The sequence below is a fragment of the Amblyomma maculatum genome, chromosome 1 (assembly GCF_055883805.1).
Source record: "Amblyomma maculatum isolate TAMU_Amacu chromosome 1, ASM5588380v1, whole genome shotgun sequence".
NCBI classification, from domain to species: domain Eukaryota; kingdom Metazoa; phylum Arthropoda; class Arachnida; order Ixodida; family Ixodidae; genus Amblyomma; species Amblyomma maculatum.
Genome location: NC_139344.1, coordinates 158,452,545 through 158,470,999, shown reverse-complemented (window position 1 = coordinate 158,470,999; position 18,455 = coordinate 158,452,545). Strand labels below are relative to the sequence as shown.

The window sequence follows — 18,455 nt, the reverse complement described above, 5'->3', positions numbered from 1 at the left end:
CATTTTCAATTCATTCCCATGTGGAAGCTGACTTGTTTTGGATCATACGAATTCGGGCTGATACGAATATTTTGCGTGCTCCCTTGGAATTCGTATCATCGAGATTCTACTGTATTGCACAATGTATGCGAGTCTTGGCACTGACTGAGTCAGTCATGGCTTAGAGTCTTCCATTTCATCATTGATGATTACACATGTCCTCTCACATGCATTGTAACAATGCTGATTCGTCTCTCATAGCCCAAGTTGCTTTGGGATGTTAAGCCTCGCAAACCAAACCTACGCGGATTACTTTGCTGGCCCAACAGCACCTACCGGAAGCGCGCTCATGATTTTCGTATCATGGAAAATTTAAGGCTTTAAAGTGCAAGTGGATGTTTAATTACTTCTAAGAACTAGATTCACATACAATATGTTAATAACATGTTGTTGCAATGGGTTCAGCAAGAGGGTGAAGAACCGTGCTCTGCGGGCTGATGAGATCAACGGAACTGCCACTCAGTGGTCGCTACTAGCCAGACAGTGACACTTCTCTGGACAGTGATGCAAAGTTTTGTGTGAGGTTCCTACATGAAGTGGTTAAGTTTACTTATTAGTTTACTTATTGTATTATAAGTTTAAGTTTACTCGCTAAACTAGTGATGATGGTAACAAACAGTGTTTAGCGAGCAGGCATCAAAGGGGTGGGGCTTCACGGTGTGCAGATGTTTGTGAGCTTTAGGAAACAGTCGCACAGCTATGCTATTTATCCAATACCACCATCACATTATGCCTTTGGCTTGCCTGTATGTAACTATTTTTCAACTTTTGACAGCATGTAACTCATGCTCAACAGCCAGCTACCTAGGATTTGCATGCAGAGAATATTGGCCTATATTGGTTTAAAGTTTAAAACTGAATTTCATGGACTTTTATTGGTTTATAACAGCTTAAAATGAAACGTCCAACTCCTACAAATATATAAGTGCTGCTAAGAATCCTAATAGAGTATGCACCCTTCAGGAAAGATTTCTTAGTGGAAGAGCATTTATAAGGTTTTTATTTCAGCTTGAATAAACTCTCTTTTTTTCTCTCTCTCTCTCTGTTTCACAACTAAAAAAAAAAAAGAATGTGAAGCAAGTGCGTAGCACTGCTTATCCCTGCTATACCTTTTCATCACTTGCAGTCGCACAGCCCGTTGTCCTGGAGTTTCTACCGCACGTTTGTTCCTCTTCACTTTGGCATCCGTTTCACGACAACGCTCAGTGTCTTGAGCAGTTTCCTGAGCACGCTCGGCACGTTTCCTCATTCTTTGTGCTTCTAGATTCTTGCACCGTTTAGCTGCAATATCAGAATCAGTACACTCACGATCCCGCTGCCTTCGTAACCATTGTACTTCAACACGTCGAGCATGGCGAACCTGCTCCGCAGTGCCCGATGTCCCGGATTTATTCATTGCGACGCGAAGCAAACACGCGGCGCAGCTGCGTCCTCAGCTTTCCTTACACCATCTTCAGAAATGAGTGAAAACAGGCACAGTGTACACCTTTACAATGCACTTCTCTGCATCCGAAAGGTCTGGGGTAGGATCATAGGGGGAGAGAAAGAGAGAAGAGAGAGGGAAACGCGCTTGAAGTCGAGCGCCAGTTAAGGCGCGGAAGTGAGCACAAGCTGCTTCACGGCATGGCGAGCAGCTCGGAGCCGAGATCCAGAGAGCAGCGCGCGTGAACGTCTGCTGTCCGTAAAGACTGAGGAGTGACCGATGCGAGGGGAGAGATGCCGAAGTTGAGGATGCACGAGCGACACACGACTGCTCACTCCGGAGTAACACAGCCCAGTGACAGCCACCACGCCCGCAACAGACACGCCCCTCTCTCAGTGTCTTACTCTCTCACTGGGTGTATCTATGTGGCCGCTCTGCCCTCTCAGTGTTAACTCGCGTGATGCGGGCATCGCTACTTTCCCTTCGTCCTCTTCAAGTTCACAGAGAGATGGATGGACAGAGAGAGAGAGCAGCTTCTGCTGTGGCTGTTTGGTCACTCCGCCTGCTCAATGATGAGCCTCGCGACGCGCGCGTTGCCACCTTCTCTTTCTCCCTTTAAACTTCACGAAAAGAGAGAGAGTGAGGGGCTTCAGACAGGCATTGGTGAAATCCCTGATTGCGGCTAGTAGTGTTACGTACTAAAAAAAAATTTCTCAGGCTGAATTGCACATTTACTTGAAAATTGCCTCTACCATGTACTGCTCCTGTGCTTAAAAAATGGATTTACACCTTGGTTTAACCCCTTCAGGTGTTTTGTATGCAATGGTGTGCACTACAGATTTACAGATATTTTAGAGTGTGGTACAGTCGAACCCGGATATATCGAACTCACGTAATATCCCCTTGAAAATAACATGTAAATGTATAGGAAAGCCGCGTCATATATCGAACTCAGTTTCACCGGTCATTCGATATATCGAACTCCACACCACGCACTGGAAAGTGTGCCTTCCCCAAAGACGATCACATCACTCTCAGCCGTTTGCCGTGTGACGTTTTTAAGCCACGCGCGTAAGGAATGAGAGGGGACAGTTCGGCGACGGCTGGCCTAGGGCAGCGTTGCGGTTATCGTTTCCCGCACGCCAGCACGTGACGTTTGCAAGCCATGTGCGTGAATGAACCAGAGAAAACCGGTGGGAACGAGAGGGGAAAAACTTTATAGAGCAAAGTGCAAGGGTGTGCCCATTCTTTTACCGAGCTATCTCTCTCTTTCCTCGCTCCCGGCCTTCGTTCGCAGTAGCACGTGCTACGCATGCGCCAAGCCAGCTCTGCCCGTTTTCAGACAGAACGTGGACGCTTTCTACAGCGTGTGTTGTGAACCCTCTGCGCATGGCGGCTGACGTGGCTATGGCGCCTGCGGACATTAAGAAGCTGCAAGTCTCTCTATATTTTTAAATTTTTTTATTTGCGAGGGTCGTCCATTCTTATCGTTGTGCTGTACGCGCGGCGTAGCGTAAGATATGGCGGCTGCAAACGTTAAGAAGCGGCAGATTTTTTTTTTTTTTGTCGAAGTCGTTTATGTTTGCATGTATGAATCTACGAAAGCATGCGGTCAGCTGCGATCATGACACCGGCTTTCAGCATTTTTCGCTTCAAACAGCATTTGCAGCTATCACGCTTTCCAATGATTTTGTGGCAGTGGACTATGCCCGCCCCAAGCGCTGCCTGATAAATCGAACCAGACTTGTGCAATCAAGCCATCACGGGCACTCTGCCAAGTTCGCTCCCTGCCACCTCAAGAGTTATCAAAAGATAAACACGCTGTGACGTTATCGCTGCGCAGCATCTTGGCACGCTGCCAAGAAATGAGCTGTGGATGAGACGACCGAAACGGAGTGACGCGCGCCATCGACATGCAAGCGAAAACGCTCGCAATTTCTGCCGCTGCGACACAGAAACATTGTTTTGAGCTGCCGTGGTGGCTTGAGCGGTGAGAAGGACGCAGGGCCAACAAGTTGGAAATTTTTCGCTCTGTCGCTGCTGCTCGTCGCTGAGATCGCTTAATCGCTTGCATATGAGCGAGCTGGCCTTAACTTTTTTTTTTCCAAATTCTCGGATGCAAAAGTGGACGGTGAATTCATTATGCGAGTAGGTTGATTGCGCGACAAATAAGGTATCGTTTTTTTCGCAACGTAAGTGCCGTCACAAGCCGATTTCTGTATATTGAACTATTTTGCGATCCCCTTCGAGTTCGATATATCTGGGTTCGACTGTATCACTAGCAGTAATTTCTTTGTTTCATATTAATTTAGTGGCCTTCATATTACAAATAGGGTGTTCTTTGTGGATTGAATGCAGCAAATAATAATTCTCTAAACAGAGCTTTGCAGCATGTCCAGCATATTGTCATTTGGGCACTGGCAACAGTGTAGCCTCGCACCCAATACTTTAGGTGTTTTCGTTAGGTCGTGCTTCTGATCACTCTAGTAGGCTTTAAAGGTCCCATCGGGCTTGCCATGATGTTTGGTTTCGTTTGAGATTTTGGCAAATTATGACACAAATCTACAAATACTGTTACGTCAAGTTTCAGCTTAGCATACTTTGAATGAAGAATTCATTGTCACTGAAATTGTTCAAGGTCACATGTAATTTATGTTGGACTCAGTATTTTAACTTGCTTTGTAATTAGTCTCAGGCTATTACTTTTTTTTCAGGCACAAAACATGTCGGAAAGTGAAGTGGTCATCCAGTTTGCATTCCAGTGTGCCCTGACAGTGTTATCGATTGCCTGCCCATGTGCATTAGGCCTTGCCACACCAACGGCAGTTATGGTTGGAACTGGCGTAGGTGCTACAAATGGCATTCTTATCAAAGGGGCTGAGCCACTGGAAACTACTTGCAAGGTCTGACTTTTGAGCTTTTATCCTTATAGCAATTTCTTTTGCCATGCTGCTTTTGATGGGCTTATTGATTAGACTTTATAAAATGAACATACTTATTAGCCTTGATCCCAAATTTTCTGACTGATGGTTTACATGGTAGATGGTTACAGTCCACCACACGTTTTCAGTGTTTTTTTTTTTCTCATTTACTTATTGTACTGCATTTTAACTTTTTCTTGCCTGCGGAAAAAGTGGTGGTCTTTGGATGGTGTCAATAATATATATTTTTTTAAATTAAACTCGCTTAGTATAGGACTGTCTAGTATCAAATTGTAGAGGAGGAATTCCTCTTCACGATGGTATTAGTGACAGTCAACATATTTATTGAATAAGTGATGAAAAAAAAAAAAACTATCAGAAAAAGAATGAAGTTAGAAAAAAAAACGCAGAAAAACATCAGTTTCTTGACACAAATAAAAAATTAAAGCAATTACAAAATATGTGTTTTTTTACAACAGGGGCCAATGCAACATTGCAGCAAATTCTATCTTTCTGTGTACAGTATTCGCTGAGTTAGGAAAGAAAACAGTAGTCGAGGTCTACTACGCCAAGGTCGACCCCTGGCTTTCCTCTAGCGAATAACATAACTCCCTATGTGCCGGCGGCAAGTAATACTGCCCAAAAGACGTTGTTACGCTGCAGATAACAGTTATGACCTTCAGAACAGTGATCTTTTTTGATCAGCGTGTAGCAAAAGCAGAATTTTTGAGGACAAAGGTGAAACTTATCGGAGTATGGCTGTCGACGTTCCGGGTCGGTTTAACATAGTTTCGCTGTCAGTGCTAAAGTCTGAAGAGCTGAATTCATCTTCCGAGTCATCATTGCTGCTGTTCACATCCAAAAACGAGCTTTCTGATGCCTCAACTTCCGCGGAACTGTGCTGTTTCCGCTGAACTCAACATGCTGCAACGCAACGTCGATGCCATGATGTAAAAAAGGAGTGCCGATCACCTGACTCCAGAGACCATCTTAGCAGGCACGGCACGGCGGATAAAATAAAATCAAAAGCAAAACTGAAAGAAGGGTTCATCTATTTCCCACTGGATAACGCCACTCGTCAAGGAGCAATTCGAAAGTGGGAAAATTTGAATTGTGAAGCCATCGCTATCGATGGGAGTAGGCGCGGGCAGGAAAGCGTTACTGAGAATTCAGCGCCGCTTTGTATTCATCTATGAGGCTATCGCTCTTTTATAGACTTCTGTCTTGATAAGTCAATCCCGGATAAATCGAACTTGAACGGAATCGCAAGACAGTTCAATATATTGGTAATTCGATATATAAAAACATGCCAACAGATAAGTATCTCTGTAATCCAGAAGTATGAATACAGTGCGCCCACGCTAGCAGCATGCTTCCTGCAGCGACTCGCTACCTGCGGACATGCCGGCAGCACATCACTTGCCGCGGGTGCAATGACCGGCGAGGCGTATGCGCACACACCTGTGCCAAGCATCACCTTCCGCCAGGAAATGATGTAAAGGAGAGCACACTGGGTACATCTTCATGTACTACTCCGGGGGCCCAAGTACGCTTTCCAAATATGTAGCACAGATAGACCATGGCATCAGAGTTTGCGCTGCTGGTGTCTCGCTCTGCGTGGCACAAGTGCCATTGGAGTTGAGGCCCTCATCCAAGCTGCAGTGGACAGCGCTTTGGGAGAAGGCATTGCAGATCATAAGAGGCCTAATTCTGGTTCTGGTACCTGTCAGCAAAAAAAAAAACTCAAATAAAATTGAGGTACAGTTGATTTCCGCGTTGCCTTCAGCAGCGAAGCAGGCCAATTGAGAGCTACTGCTGTCCTTCTGTAGATAGGCTGGCTTAACCACACGACGACTGGCGCACCAAATGCCAGCTTTCCCGCATGACAGTTAGTGTCATGATGAAAAAAGCACGCCTGACAAAAGGCCGCTCTTAAGCAGACCCGACGTTCACCTCATCACCAGGATTTACAGCATTAATGCACCAGCAGGTGCCCAGGGCCACGCACCTGACCCAGCTGCATGCGCGAAAAGTGATTGTCAAAGAATTATTATAAGCGCCCCTTGCAGGATCGCTATGCACAGTTCAATATATCAAATGTCCGCTGAACGGGAGTTCAATAAATGCAAAAAACAGGGCTATACTTCTGTATGGAATTTTCAAGGTGATATTTTAAGAGTGCAATATATCTGGTATCGACTGTATAGAAAAATATTTTTGGTGCCAGCAGCCACGATGTTTGGACATAAACTGTCCTAGTCAATCGGCACACATTATTTTGCTGAGCCTTTATTTTCAACTTCAAGTTGACTGAATCAAATCTTGAGAGGTTCGTAGTTTATAAATTTGCCCCATGTACCCGGTTGCAATAATCTTGTGTTACCTGATAAGAATGCATTGTTCTTGTGCATTAGTAAATATTGTTTCCAAATTCAGCTACATTAGGTACATGCTTTGACTTTTACGGGACCAACTAATGATTACTGTCACCAGGGATATGTTATCTCCAGTCTTATCAATGTAAGGTTTCATCTGCAAACACTGCCAGAGGTAAACTGTATGTTCAAGGTGAATAGGCAGGTCAAACTAATTTCACAGAGGAGTATAAAGCTAGTATTCTTCAGTAATAGAAATATACTGCAAATGGCTGTTATTACCTTTGCATGGACTATCTCACTATGCTATTTTAAGGCAATGCATTTAAGCTGATGGCTGCTCCTCAGCATTGCACAAGAGCAAGTTTATAGCTTTTTTGGAAAATTAAGCCTACTTTAGTGTGTGCGAGCATGTTTGTTTGAAGTGTCTAGTTACTATCTAATTTTGGAGTATGTTTTGCAGGTGAAGTGCTTCGCATTTGACAAGACTGGTACAATTACAAAGGGGACACCTGTCTTGGTCTATGCTGGTGTGATTACCCAAGCTAAGAGCATAACTCTAAACGTGCTGATGGCCATTGTAGGAACTGCTGAAGCAAGTAGTGAACACCCAATTGCTAGAGCCATTGTGGATTATGCCAAGCAGGTTAGTAGCACTAATTAATTTCTTCTTTATTGGGCATAAATGTCATTTTATAGAGCCTGCAGATTTGAAATATCACTTGTGCCTCTTGCTGACAGTGTGAAAACAAAAGTGCTTGTAAATGATATAGGGTAAAAGGTTGAAGGGAATAGAGGGGCTAACACTTCATTTTTTGTGATTTTTATAAGGAAATAATTTTTTTGTGTTAGCATGGAACAAACCTGATAGCATAGTGTAATATAGTAGCAAAATGAAAATATATATCTTGTTACAGTTAATATTAGCAGTCTTAATTCTCATGTAACTGGAGTGGCACCTACAAAATTTTTGTTACACTTTGTATAGACCATTTTAGTTTCGATGCCTGGGCGCAGCCATCTTAGTTTGATGGTGGCGCCCCGTATGAGCCAAACTGGGAAAGTCTGCTCCGGCCCTCTTGACGCTATCTTGGGCTGTGCTGTGCGTGTTGATGCTGCGATGCGGCTTCTTAAAAGTGCTGTTCTGCAGTGCTCGTGAAAGCTATCCGACACCTTGGTCCTATTTTGTGTTTTATTTGAGCGCGCCAGCAAACCATATATACCATCGGTTTGGCATGCGGCAGCTGTAGCGGCCGGGGCGACTATGAAGGATTGTGCTCCGCTTTCACAGGTCGAACTCGTCTGTGTTAACTGTGAGGATGTATCTGTTGGATCTTTCACAATACATGTATTTTCAATTATATTTTATAATCGCAGTGGTAACTGTACACACGAACAGACAGCTGCCAAACGTGGAATACAGATACTATGAAAGATGCTTTCCACTCATCGCCGCATAGATTTAACGTGAAGCGCGATCCATTTCATGTCGTGTATTTCCTCTCGACAGTGCATATTTATATTCGATATTGCACTGCTTTCATTTCGCATTAAAGGCACAGGTAGCGTTCACTGCGGTTACGCTGCTAACCGCTGCTATCATGTACCGAGCTTGGCGAATGCATACGTGTCTGTGGTGCGCCGGAGACATAGTGCGAAAAGCATATGATCGAGCTGCCCTGCCATGTATACTTTCAAGTTAAACCACGGTTCAAGAACAGCACATAAAAGAAGTAGTGTCTATGTCCGTCGACGTTTTTTATGCAGCCTTGGTGTACGTTCGGCGGCGCAGCAGTATCGTATCCCCGTCCCATCGTAGCAGCATCGTTTTCACGACGTATTGTTGAGCAAAATGTCCAATAATGTGCGCTCTCAGCTGCACCATGAATGAAGACAAATTCGCAGCACATACAGGAGCGCTTACGAAATCGGCGCGGCGGACGACGGCACTCTCGCCGAGCGCTACTCCCTAGTCGTCGCTAGGCCTAAATTGTTTCGCATTGAGGCCACATCCGACGGTGCTTTGAAATTGCTCAGCGCTAGAATAAATGGTTTCTCGTGGAACTGTCTTATTGCCGATCCCATTGTATCAGTAAAAGAAAGATGTAAATTTCGGTGACACCTTAGCAGCGGAGCTAGTGTGCAGACGATGAGCTGTGCGCCGCACCAGCGGCAGCTGGCTGTGCTGAGAAACTTCTTTTTATTGCAAATAACAACAGCAGGGTATGGGTCAGAAATCCGCAAAAAGGATTTTTTTTCTTTTTGCTGTCGGCTTATAGTTTAAGTGAAAAACAGATATTAGCACACTCTTCTCGCGCTGGCCGAAAAGATCCTCCGTGTATCGTTGGCACGGAGGGCTTGCAGGAGACACGGCCGGCGCGGAGTGCATGTTTACTACAGCGGAGGAAGTAAAATGAGCATCATATTTGTGAGTTCTTCATTGGCGATAAGTCTGTCTGGCCTACACAAAACGTTCATAGGCGATTAAATCAGAATGGACTGGAAATTGGTGAAGCAGAAACATATCACAGCCGCACTCGAACTATCATTGCATGTTTCTTGTATATGCTCTCAGCAATCATCTTGTGATTTCTTTGATTGTTTGTACAGTCTACGAACACACATTGTTGTCCCGATGACATTACCACTAAAAAGGGCGCTAATAAAGGTATTGAAGTCTCTTAAACGACAACATACCGAGGTGCAAGGCCACTCTGCTATGCATGAAGCATGCGAATGCACAGCCCGCTTGGGACTGGCAACAATGGGCCGGCGCAATGAATCTGGTTAGAGAGTATTTTCCTCCTTCTGCTTGCTCTCGTTACAACGGTCTATATATACGTTTATTTTTTACAGTTACTGCAGACGGACCTTCTTGGAAGTTGCGAAGGTTTTGAAGCTGTTTCAGGTTTGGGTCTATCGTGCAAAGTCGGGAATGTAGCAAGTGTTCTAAAATATGCTTCAAGTTATGACATTGTACAAGATGCTTACTATATGGAGATTGAGTACATTGGAGAAGAAAGCATTGCCGAAGAAGTGCAAGGTATGCTGCATTGCCTTAACCCACATATGCCTAACGTCCTACATGCACAATGCCATCTTTTGTGATAACTAAATGGTTATTGTGCAAATGCGTGCACTCACTAATGCAAGTTCAAGAGGCTCTGTAAGTACTTTTACTATGAAAACATTGCATTGTGCGTGTTCAGAAAAATGTGCCACTTTTCCTGGGTGCCATTTTCATTTTCAGGTACCCCATAGAATACATTCTGATTTTTCAGTAAAGACAAATAATTTATGCACAATATGATGAGAAAACCATATGTGACAATAACAGTGAGTTTAAAGTAGATGTCAAATGTTTGTAACTTTACCACACATAATAGGTAACAAATTTGCCTGGTACCTTACATTGTAGAAGGACTGAAAACTGTGTTGAGAAAAATATTTCCACCAATAAATTTTGATGTGAAATAAACATTTTATGTAAAAGAATATCTTAATTTTTCAAATGAACTTCTGATTTATTGTTATTCTTTACAAAGCTGATTGCTCACATTTGAAATATTTATTTCTTTCTGAGCCAGTTGAATAGCTGGTGCCATCTGCTAATGCCATTTGATGATTATCCAGTTTGTATTGTAATAGATGGCTTCATTCATGGCTGCGCATTAAGACTGAAGGTGTAAATGTTTAAATGTTGTTTCAAACAAAGTTTAAAAAAAAAAAGTTGCTGTGTGATGTTTTCAGTGTTTTCTTGATAACTGCTTCAGAATGCACCTGTGAGAAAGGCACTAGTTGTGTTTACATCACTCACCAAAACTACTTATGTAAATTGTGTACCTCTTGCAGTCACAGATATTTCTTAGTTGTTCATTGGCATCTGCGAAATTTAAGCCGGTATTTAAGTTCTATAACGGAAACAAATTTATCATTCTGCTAGCTCTCATGCTCCTGTATAGATGAATTCTGGCAGCTGTAATTAAGAAAAGTGTTACTTAATGTTTGGCTGCAAAATGTTTGAGGTGTGCCAGTTCTATTTGTAATCCGCCTTCATAACAAGATGTGGCACCCTCTGGGAGTGGTTGAAAATTCATCTGCTACTGGTTGAAAACATTTTTGGGAGACATAGCTGCCAGCGAAATGGCAATCTGTTCTTGACAGCTACCACCATCTGTTGCATACGCCTCTCACCAATATGAACTGCGCATGGCCTCCGAGATCAGTTCCGGCTGCGCCGATCGCGGAGGCCAAGAACTGCGCATGCACAGTTAGGTTTGATGGTTTGTTTTTAACCAGGGGAGGGGTATGCATTTGCAGAGTGGCCTTTTGAAAAAGGCGGATTGCCTGTGTGATTTGCTGCATGGCATGGCACACCTCTGCGTCTTGCTGCAGGTCATGAAGGTCATCTGATCATCAGGTTGAAAGTGGCAATATCTTACCAATACAGCGTTTTTCAGTGCAGGAAATGGATTTTGAAGAGCGCACATCTTCTGAAGTATCTGGTCGATAAGGGTTGCAATACGTTTAGTTGTGCTAACATTTGTACCATGATCCGAGGTCGATGTAAATGTCATTTTCATTTATATCAGCATAGTGCGGCTAAATCTTGGTGTGCACCATTAGTTCTCATGCTCCATTTGGTTATCAGTCATTTTATGCACTACAAGCTCTTGCCAATGTTTATATATTAATATAGTTAATATGTTGGACTTCTTAAGAATTTATGTAGTGCAAGCTTTCTGCAGATCAGAGCGGAATGAAATTCAGTCTTTGCTCCAACCACAGCAAGGCCTGGTTTGGGTCTCTGTTATTTTTAATTCATTTATTTCAGCCTCAAAGGTCCCTAGGCAGGACATTACTTGAGGGCTGGGTGCTTGAATGGTGGTTAACAATGGCTGTTGTGTCGTGATTACGGAGATGACATAGCTTCTTCAATTGCAGTCTTGAAGTGAGCAGGATCAGACATTAGTGGAAGGCTGCTGGGAAAGTCATTCCAGTCTTTAGCTGTGTACACAAAAAAAAGGCTTCTGGAATGTAGTAATGCAGGCGAGACGTGAGGTGACGCTGTTAGAATGGCTTGTGTGGGACTACTTGAATGAGCTGGCTATCACGGAGTGAACAATGAAAATAATGTGTGATGAAGGCAGAGATGTGAAATCCGATGGCGGGAAATGAGAGAAGGAAGTTGTAGAGTAAGCTTGAAGGCGGATGTGCTAGAGTATCGGGAGTAGTTTGAAAAGATAAAGCGAATAGCATGGTTCTGCACAGATTCAAGAGCTAAGATTAGGTTAGACAGGTGCAGGTCAAAGTTAGCACTAGCATATTGAAGTTTAGGTCGCACAATTGTTTTGTAAATTAATAGATTTATGGAAGAAGGTGCCGTGCGCAGGTTACGACAAAGGTAGCTAATTTTTCGATTTGATGAATTTATAATATTGTTAACGTTAGTAAGACCATGATAAATCACTACTGGGTATTTAAAAGAGTTAGTGGAAGTCGTTAATTTTATGAGCAGGTGAATAAATTAAGGTTGCAGTTGGTTCATTTGTCGTGCGCAGGTTACTACGAAGGTAGCTAATTTTTCGATTTGATGAATTTATAATATCGTTAACGTAGTAAGACCATGATAAATCACTACAAGATATTTAAAATAGTTAATGGAAGTCGTTAATTTTATAAGCAGGTGAATAAGTCAAGGTTACAGTTGGTTCATTTTTCATCAAAGCCATACTTGCAGATTACTTGATATACAAATTTCTGCACCCTTTTTGCTTGTGACAGTGAAGCCCATTAGTGTAGTAGAAATCTGTACCAGTGTGTCTATACTTCATACAATAAATATAAGAGGCTTGTTTACTGGGGAGTTACATAAACCATAATCAACTCTGTACATCTGTTGCATCATTATAATTGCTCAAAAATGTGTGCTGTATCTTGCAACCCTGTAGTCTCTGTAACATCTTTGTTGTGTTTTGTTTGTTCGCCCTGCCATGGTGGCGCAGTGGTTAGGGCGCTCAACTACTGTGCCCACAGCTGCGGTGGCCGCTTCTTGATGAGGGCGAAAAGCAAGGCGCCTGTGTGCTGTGCGATGAGTGCACGTTAAAGAACCCCAGGTGGTCAAATTTTTCGGAGCCTTCCTCTACGGCGTTTCTCACAGCCTCGGCTGCTTTGGGACATTAGAAACCCCATAAACTAAACCAAACCTCTTTGTTTTGTTCGTAACTTTCAATAAAGTACTGTATAGTTTATAGTGTCAAAAGTTTTCTGATATGTACGGACAAGCATTATTTAATGAAATTCTGATGAATGTTTTAATATTGCCATTCGTCTGTACTGAGCTCCAGTACTGAGTAAATGTTTCTATTCTACCATGTGTGTCACATTTTTAGGCTAAGCCTTGAATGTTTTTGTGCTCCAAGTACCAACTATTACCTTTAGTTAAGGTAACAAACAGTTATTTATTTTGATTACTACATTGTAAGAATATGAGCTCCAACCAGTTCTTTATTTATGTGCAGCTTGCATGCAGGGGATAATTCTATAACAGTAGAATCGATAGAAGAGTTTTGTTTGGTTTTATTGCATTCACTTGCCGAACGAAATTGCTGAGAAAATGTAATGCATATTTGTTAATTATGTTTTTATCTACATGTGCAAACTTTGCTTTTTCAGAGAGATGGGATGATACATACCATGTGCTTGTAGGCAACCGAGAATGGATGAAGAGAAATTCTATTGAAGTGTGTTCTTCTATTGACAGCCTCATGACTAAGCGCGAACTGCTGGGGCAGACAGTAATTCTGTGTGCTATAAATGGTATGGCTGGCTCCATTGCATTGTCTTTGACAGTTTCCTGATAAATGGTTTTAACCAGTTTCCTGATAAATGGTTTTCCTGTAAAAAATGAGAATTTCTGAAATTCTTTTCGCAATCATTTAAAGTTTAGCCTTCTTGATCGGAATAATAGCATCATTTTAGTTTGCTAGGCGACAGCGTGGGATAGAGTACTTTTTTTATTTCTCTGGCAGTGTTAATGCTCCTGTTCAGCTGAGAACGCTGGGTTCTCAACTAAACGGCAAGTGTGTCAAAAAAATCTGGATTGGTCAGAAATGTTTGATGCCACATGAGGAGTGGGAAAATTGAAAAGTAAATGAATTGCACTGAAAAGAAAATTGACAGGGGGTGAGGCTGGAATCTAACCTGGGACCCTTGAATCCCCAGTTAGAAATGTTATCGTTAGGCTACGAAGGCAAGTCATATGGCTTGGTTAAAGCAGGGGTTTATACCTGTACTTTTATACCTGTACTGTATGGATTTTTACATAATATGACTGCTTACGACTCTGCGCTAATGCGTATGTGTGAGATTAGAAGGGCGCTGATTAGGGGAGTGGCAATTAAGCTAGTAGTGAAGTGCATGTCAATGATAGGTGAGTGTAAGCAAACAATGATCCGCAAGAGAAGCCATTGACTAGAACCATTAACGGTGCCGTGTCATTCGCTTAAAGGGGAACATTAAAGGGTCCTTCAAATTTTTTCTCTAGGTGCATCCTTAACAGTAATTGTTGCTGGTTTTGGTTTCAGTGTTACTCAGTACCATTTTATTTTAAAACGATTGTCATTACACAGAGTTGTAATATGTCATGAAAATTTTTTAATCTCTATCTTGCCACTGCACCAGATGTAAAATGCTACAAAAAAAGACTTCTGCATGATACATCTTAAACCAAAAATAACTGTTGTTGAAGTTAGAACTGAGAGCATTATATTTTGTGTGATGCATCTTTCTTAGTGAAGCATTAAACTCAAAACATGTACGCACACATTGAAAAACAATGTTATTCCACTGTTTCCACTTGTGCAGCATTGCCATCTTTGCATCACTCACTCCCTTCCCTCTTTTTAACTCTTTTTTTTGTATTCGTAAACAGGATTACAGGAGCTTTTGAACTTATCTTTGTTCGAACTTATAAAATAGGTGAAGTTGCATGTTTGCCGTATCAAGTACATGCTTCCACTAGAGCAAGCATTGTGCATGTTCAAATACCGATGCATCACGTTTCTTCTCTTTTTGTGGCATTCTGGTCATCTGAATTTCTTTTGAGCGGTCATGGTACACCTTGTGTGGGTCCACGAGACTGCTACCATTTGCCTAAACCTCTCAGCAGGAAATGCAACACCTCTGGATAAACCCGACTCATAACCAGCAAACCTTTCATGAAACCTGTGATAGAATCGAGTTCATTTCTGGCCTTGAAACAGTTGTGCGGTTAACTTCTAATTATTTCATATTGTTGATGCAGTTGAACTGCTGAGTTCAGTCAAGTTCAGTTAGTCATTCAGAATAAAAGCTTAGAGTAGGGACAGGTTGAGACCGCAGAAAGCAGTTCACCTGCACGGTCAGGTCTGGTTGAATGACCAGCTTCTCTGAGCGCAGCCAGGCACTCCAGGTTGTGTGTGGGAATAGGGAAAGTGAAGCCAGATTAAGGCAGGGCTACATGTGAAAAGTAGAAGAAATGGTTTTTAAAAGGTAAAAGAAATCATATTTATTGAAGACAGTTTGGGTACTATGAATTACTGCTGATGATGAATAAAGAAATTCAGTGTGGAGGTAATAAAGAAAATGGTTTTTATTTTGCAATGGATTTGAGATAGTATTTCGGTTGGATGTGGGTGGGGGCTTGTTCCTCTCTCATGCAGTTGGGTTCTAATTCTTCATGTTTGACACATGTAAAAAGGCACTTTTGGTGTTTATAGAGCCGTACTTTACTGCTTGCACTTAAAACTGTAGTTTGTTTCTACAGCCTTCAAAGAGGAAAATGTACATCACAGAATGTGACTGTTCTTTCTAGGCTGTGCTTGCATGGATGGAAATAAGAAATAGTTCCCTTATTTCGGGTCACACAGAAGCTGCTGACAACATTAGAACAAGCAAAAAAGAAGCTAGTTTTGAAGTTCAATCACGTGCAAATAGTGCTGTTTTCATTCTTAAACATATCTGGTTTAAAATTGACCAGCTTGCCTGCTACGAAATTTTAGTGTTCATAAAGGTAAAAGAAATAAGAATTAGGATCCTTCTAACTGCTGTAGTGGTTTTGTTCATGAATGGGCACGGAAAGAAAGAAGAAAAATTTTAGGTCATTTTTTATGGAATGGCACTAGCTATTGTAGATTATTTCTCTCTTACTGCATGTATACAGAGCAGCATGAAGGCTACTAGGTTGGAGAGCAGAAGAAGGGGCGGTAGGAGAAGGCATGACTTACTATGATCTATCAAAAATGGTTGGTCTTGTTGACACTGGAACTGACACTGGAATTGACACTGACCAGATTGTTATGATTGCTCAGCTAATCAAAGATTGTATCCATTAGCATCTTTAATAGGGCTGATATCCCTTTTTTTTTGCATTGTGTGAACACATATATGGCTGTCAGGCTTTCCTTAATCATTGTTGTTTTGAGATTGCATGAAGCCAGTGTTCTATCAAATATGTTTGACAAGGTCCTGGTGCAAGTGCCTTCCTTTTCTTTTCTTTTTTTTTTTGTATTGGCTTAGGTAATGCTTTCAGTGTTCATTTCTAATTTAGCCTCACCTTTTGTGGTCAGGTACATAATAGCATATACTGTAGCCTTTGGGTTTCCTAACTGTTTTTCATTGCTTTAGCTACATAGCAGTTTAATTTGCAATTTACAGTATTGGAGAAGCTTCACATTGTTGCATACAACTCACCATGAAGTTCCTCGCTTTAGCTTTTCTTTTTTAACTGCCTGTGTGTCTCATGCTCTTAAGGTGTGCAGGCTAATGAAGCATGTTAATCTAGTTTCTTTATGCTGCAGTGACATTAGTGTGTGCCACTTTTTGTGCTTCTCTTTTTCTAGGTGTCCTGGTAGGGGTACTTGCTGTGTCAGACACACTGAAGCCTGAGTCTAAAGCCACAGTAAATGAATTGAAAGGGATGGGCTTTAAGGTCGTTCTCCTGACTGGAGACAACACACAGACTGCATCGGCCATTGCTCAGCAGGTGAGTATGGTTTTCTCCTCCTTTTGTAGCTGTGACTGGTTGCTATTGTAATAGATCTTTTTCCAGTTGTGCACATCTCCAGCAGCCGCCAGGCAAAACTGCCTGTGCTCCCTCCCATCCTTTTTGTGAAACTTTCCTTATGGTGGCAGAGTGCGCTCACTTTTGGGGAATAGTTGAGATCAGTGATGACTTTCTTTAGCCATAGCAGAAAGGCATGAGTTAATCATCTGTGGACACACCTACTGTCAATGCTGTGCTTAATCCTTGACTCAAAAATGCGGGGTGTACTGAACCAGTTCTCACTTCATCACATAGTTGATTACTCGAGCGATTTTCGTGCAAGAATAGGTGTAGCGAACTCGTCTGCCATTTTCAGCAGACATGCCCAGCGAAAATGGTGGATAGGAGGCTTGGTGCATGCGTAGGATACTACTAAAAACATGTTCGTTGCTGTGGTCGATGTTGTGGGTATTATAAGTGGCAGCTTGCAAAAAACAAAACTTCAAAATGAATTCCATACTGAAAATCTCGGTTCCATAGAATGAAACCTTCAGATATGTAATTTATTGTATTTCTATTGGCGGTAGTCTGGCAATGACAAAATAATTTCAACAAGTAATTTGTGGTGGGCTATTGATGGTGAATTCATGCGCCTTTTATGCGCTTTACTCACATGCATAATGCAGCACACCTTAATCATACTATGACTTAAACAAAATGGTGAACTGCACAGATGTCGTGGTAAGCTACAAAATATGCTGTTTGATATGCTAGCACTATAGGCTTATCTTCTTGTCAACGTTGTTGTTGACTTCCAGTCCAGTTGTTTGGCTGCTGCTTATTCAGCTTCGGCACTGATTTGGTTGTGTATGAGAGTGAATGCATTGTTTAATTCATCTTGGGCAATCCTAGGAGTTTGACATTCTCAGAATACCTAGTCGTTGCTAGTAAGGAGATTCAACACCTAACTGCAAAAGTGCAGTGAGGTGTTGAATATGCTAAGCTAATATTTAAAGAACTGCAGCTGCACTGGTCCAACTTGCTAAAATCTTGGGGTTTGTGTGTCAGTGTGTTTTTCTTGACTTCTGATAGTTGACCTGGGTGATAGTCACTTAGTAAAACAGTCATAGCAGTAACATTTTTGTACCATTTTAAGCCTTAATGGTTTGAGTAATGCATGTCACCCAGCCCTTTGTGATCCTTAAATAATTCTAGTTTCTCACGCAAATGGTGCTTGGGAAGTTGAGGAGGCCAGTAAAGCTGTCCGATGTTTTTCTTTTTTTTTCTTTTTTGCATTGCTTCATTATTTTAGTGCTTCACTCTCTGTCTGAATTTGGATATCACATCAGCATGCTAGTAAAGTTTCTTTGTTTATTTGGCTGTACAGTCGAACCCAGATATATCGAACTCGAAGGGGATCGCGAAATAGTTCGATATATCGATAATTCGACATACAAAAATCGGCTTGTGACGGCACTTACGATGCCAAAAAAACGATACCGTATTTGTCGCGTAATCAACCCACTCGCATAATGAACCCACCGTGCACTTTTGCACGGAGAATTTGAAAAAGAAAAAAAGCGTTAAGGCCAGCTCGCTCACATGCAAGCGATTGAGCGACCTCAGCGACGAACGGCAGCGACAGATTAAAAAATCCCTCGCCACCACGGCAG

The 18,455-nt window shown here is 42.1% G+C and overlaps 1 protein-coding gene across 2 annotated transcripts in view; it reads left to right on the top strand.

Moving 5' to 3' along the window:
• The window catches only part of LOC146204725 (copper-transporting ATPase 2-like), a 77,381-nt gene that overhangs the window by 36,167 nt on the left and 22,759 nt on the right, over positions 1-18,455 (top strand). For both annotated transcript variants that reach the window (XM_084589442.1, XM_084589443.1), the window contains exons 13-17: positions 4,177-4,365; positions 7,222-7,404; positions 9,615-9,801; positions 13,434-13,577; positions 16,640-16,782. In XM_084589442.1, the coding sequence (XP_084445568.1) occupies positions 4,177-4,365; positions 7,222-7,404; positions 9,615-9,801; positions 13,434-13,577; positions 16,640-16,782 (846 nt within the window). The remainder of the gene's footprint in view (positions 1-4,176; positions 4,366-7,221; positions 7,405-9,614; positions 9,802-13,433; positions 13,578-16,639; positions 16,783-18,455) is intronic.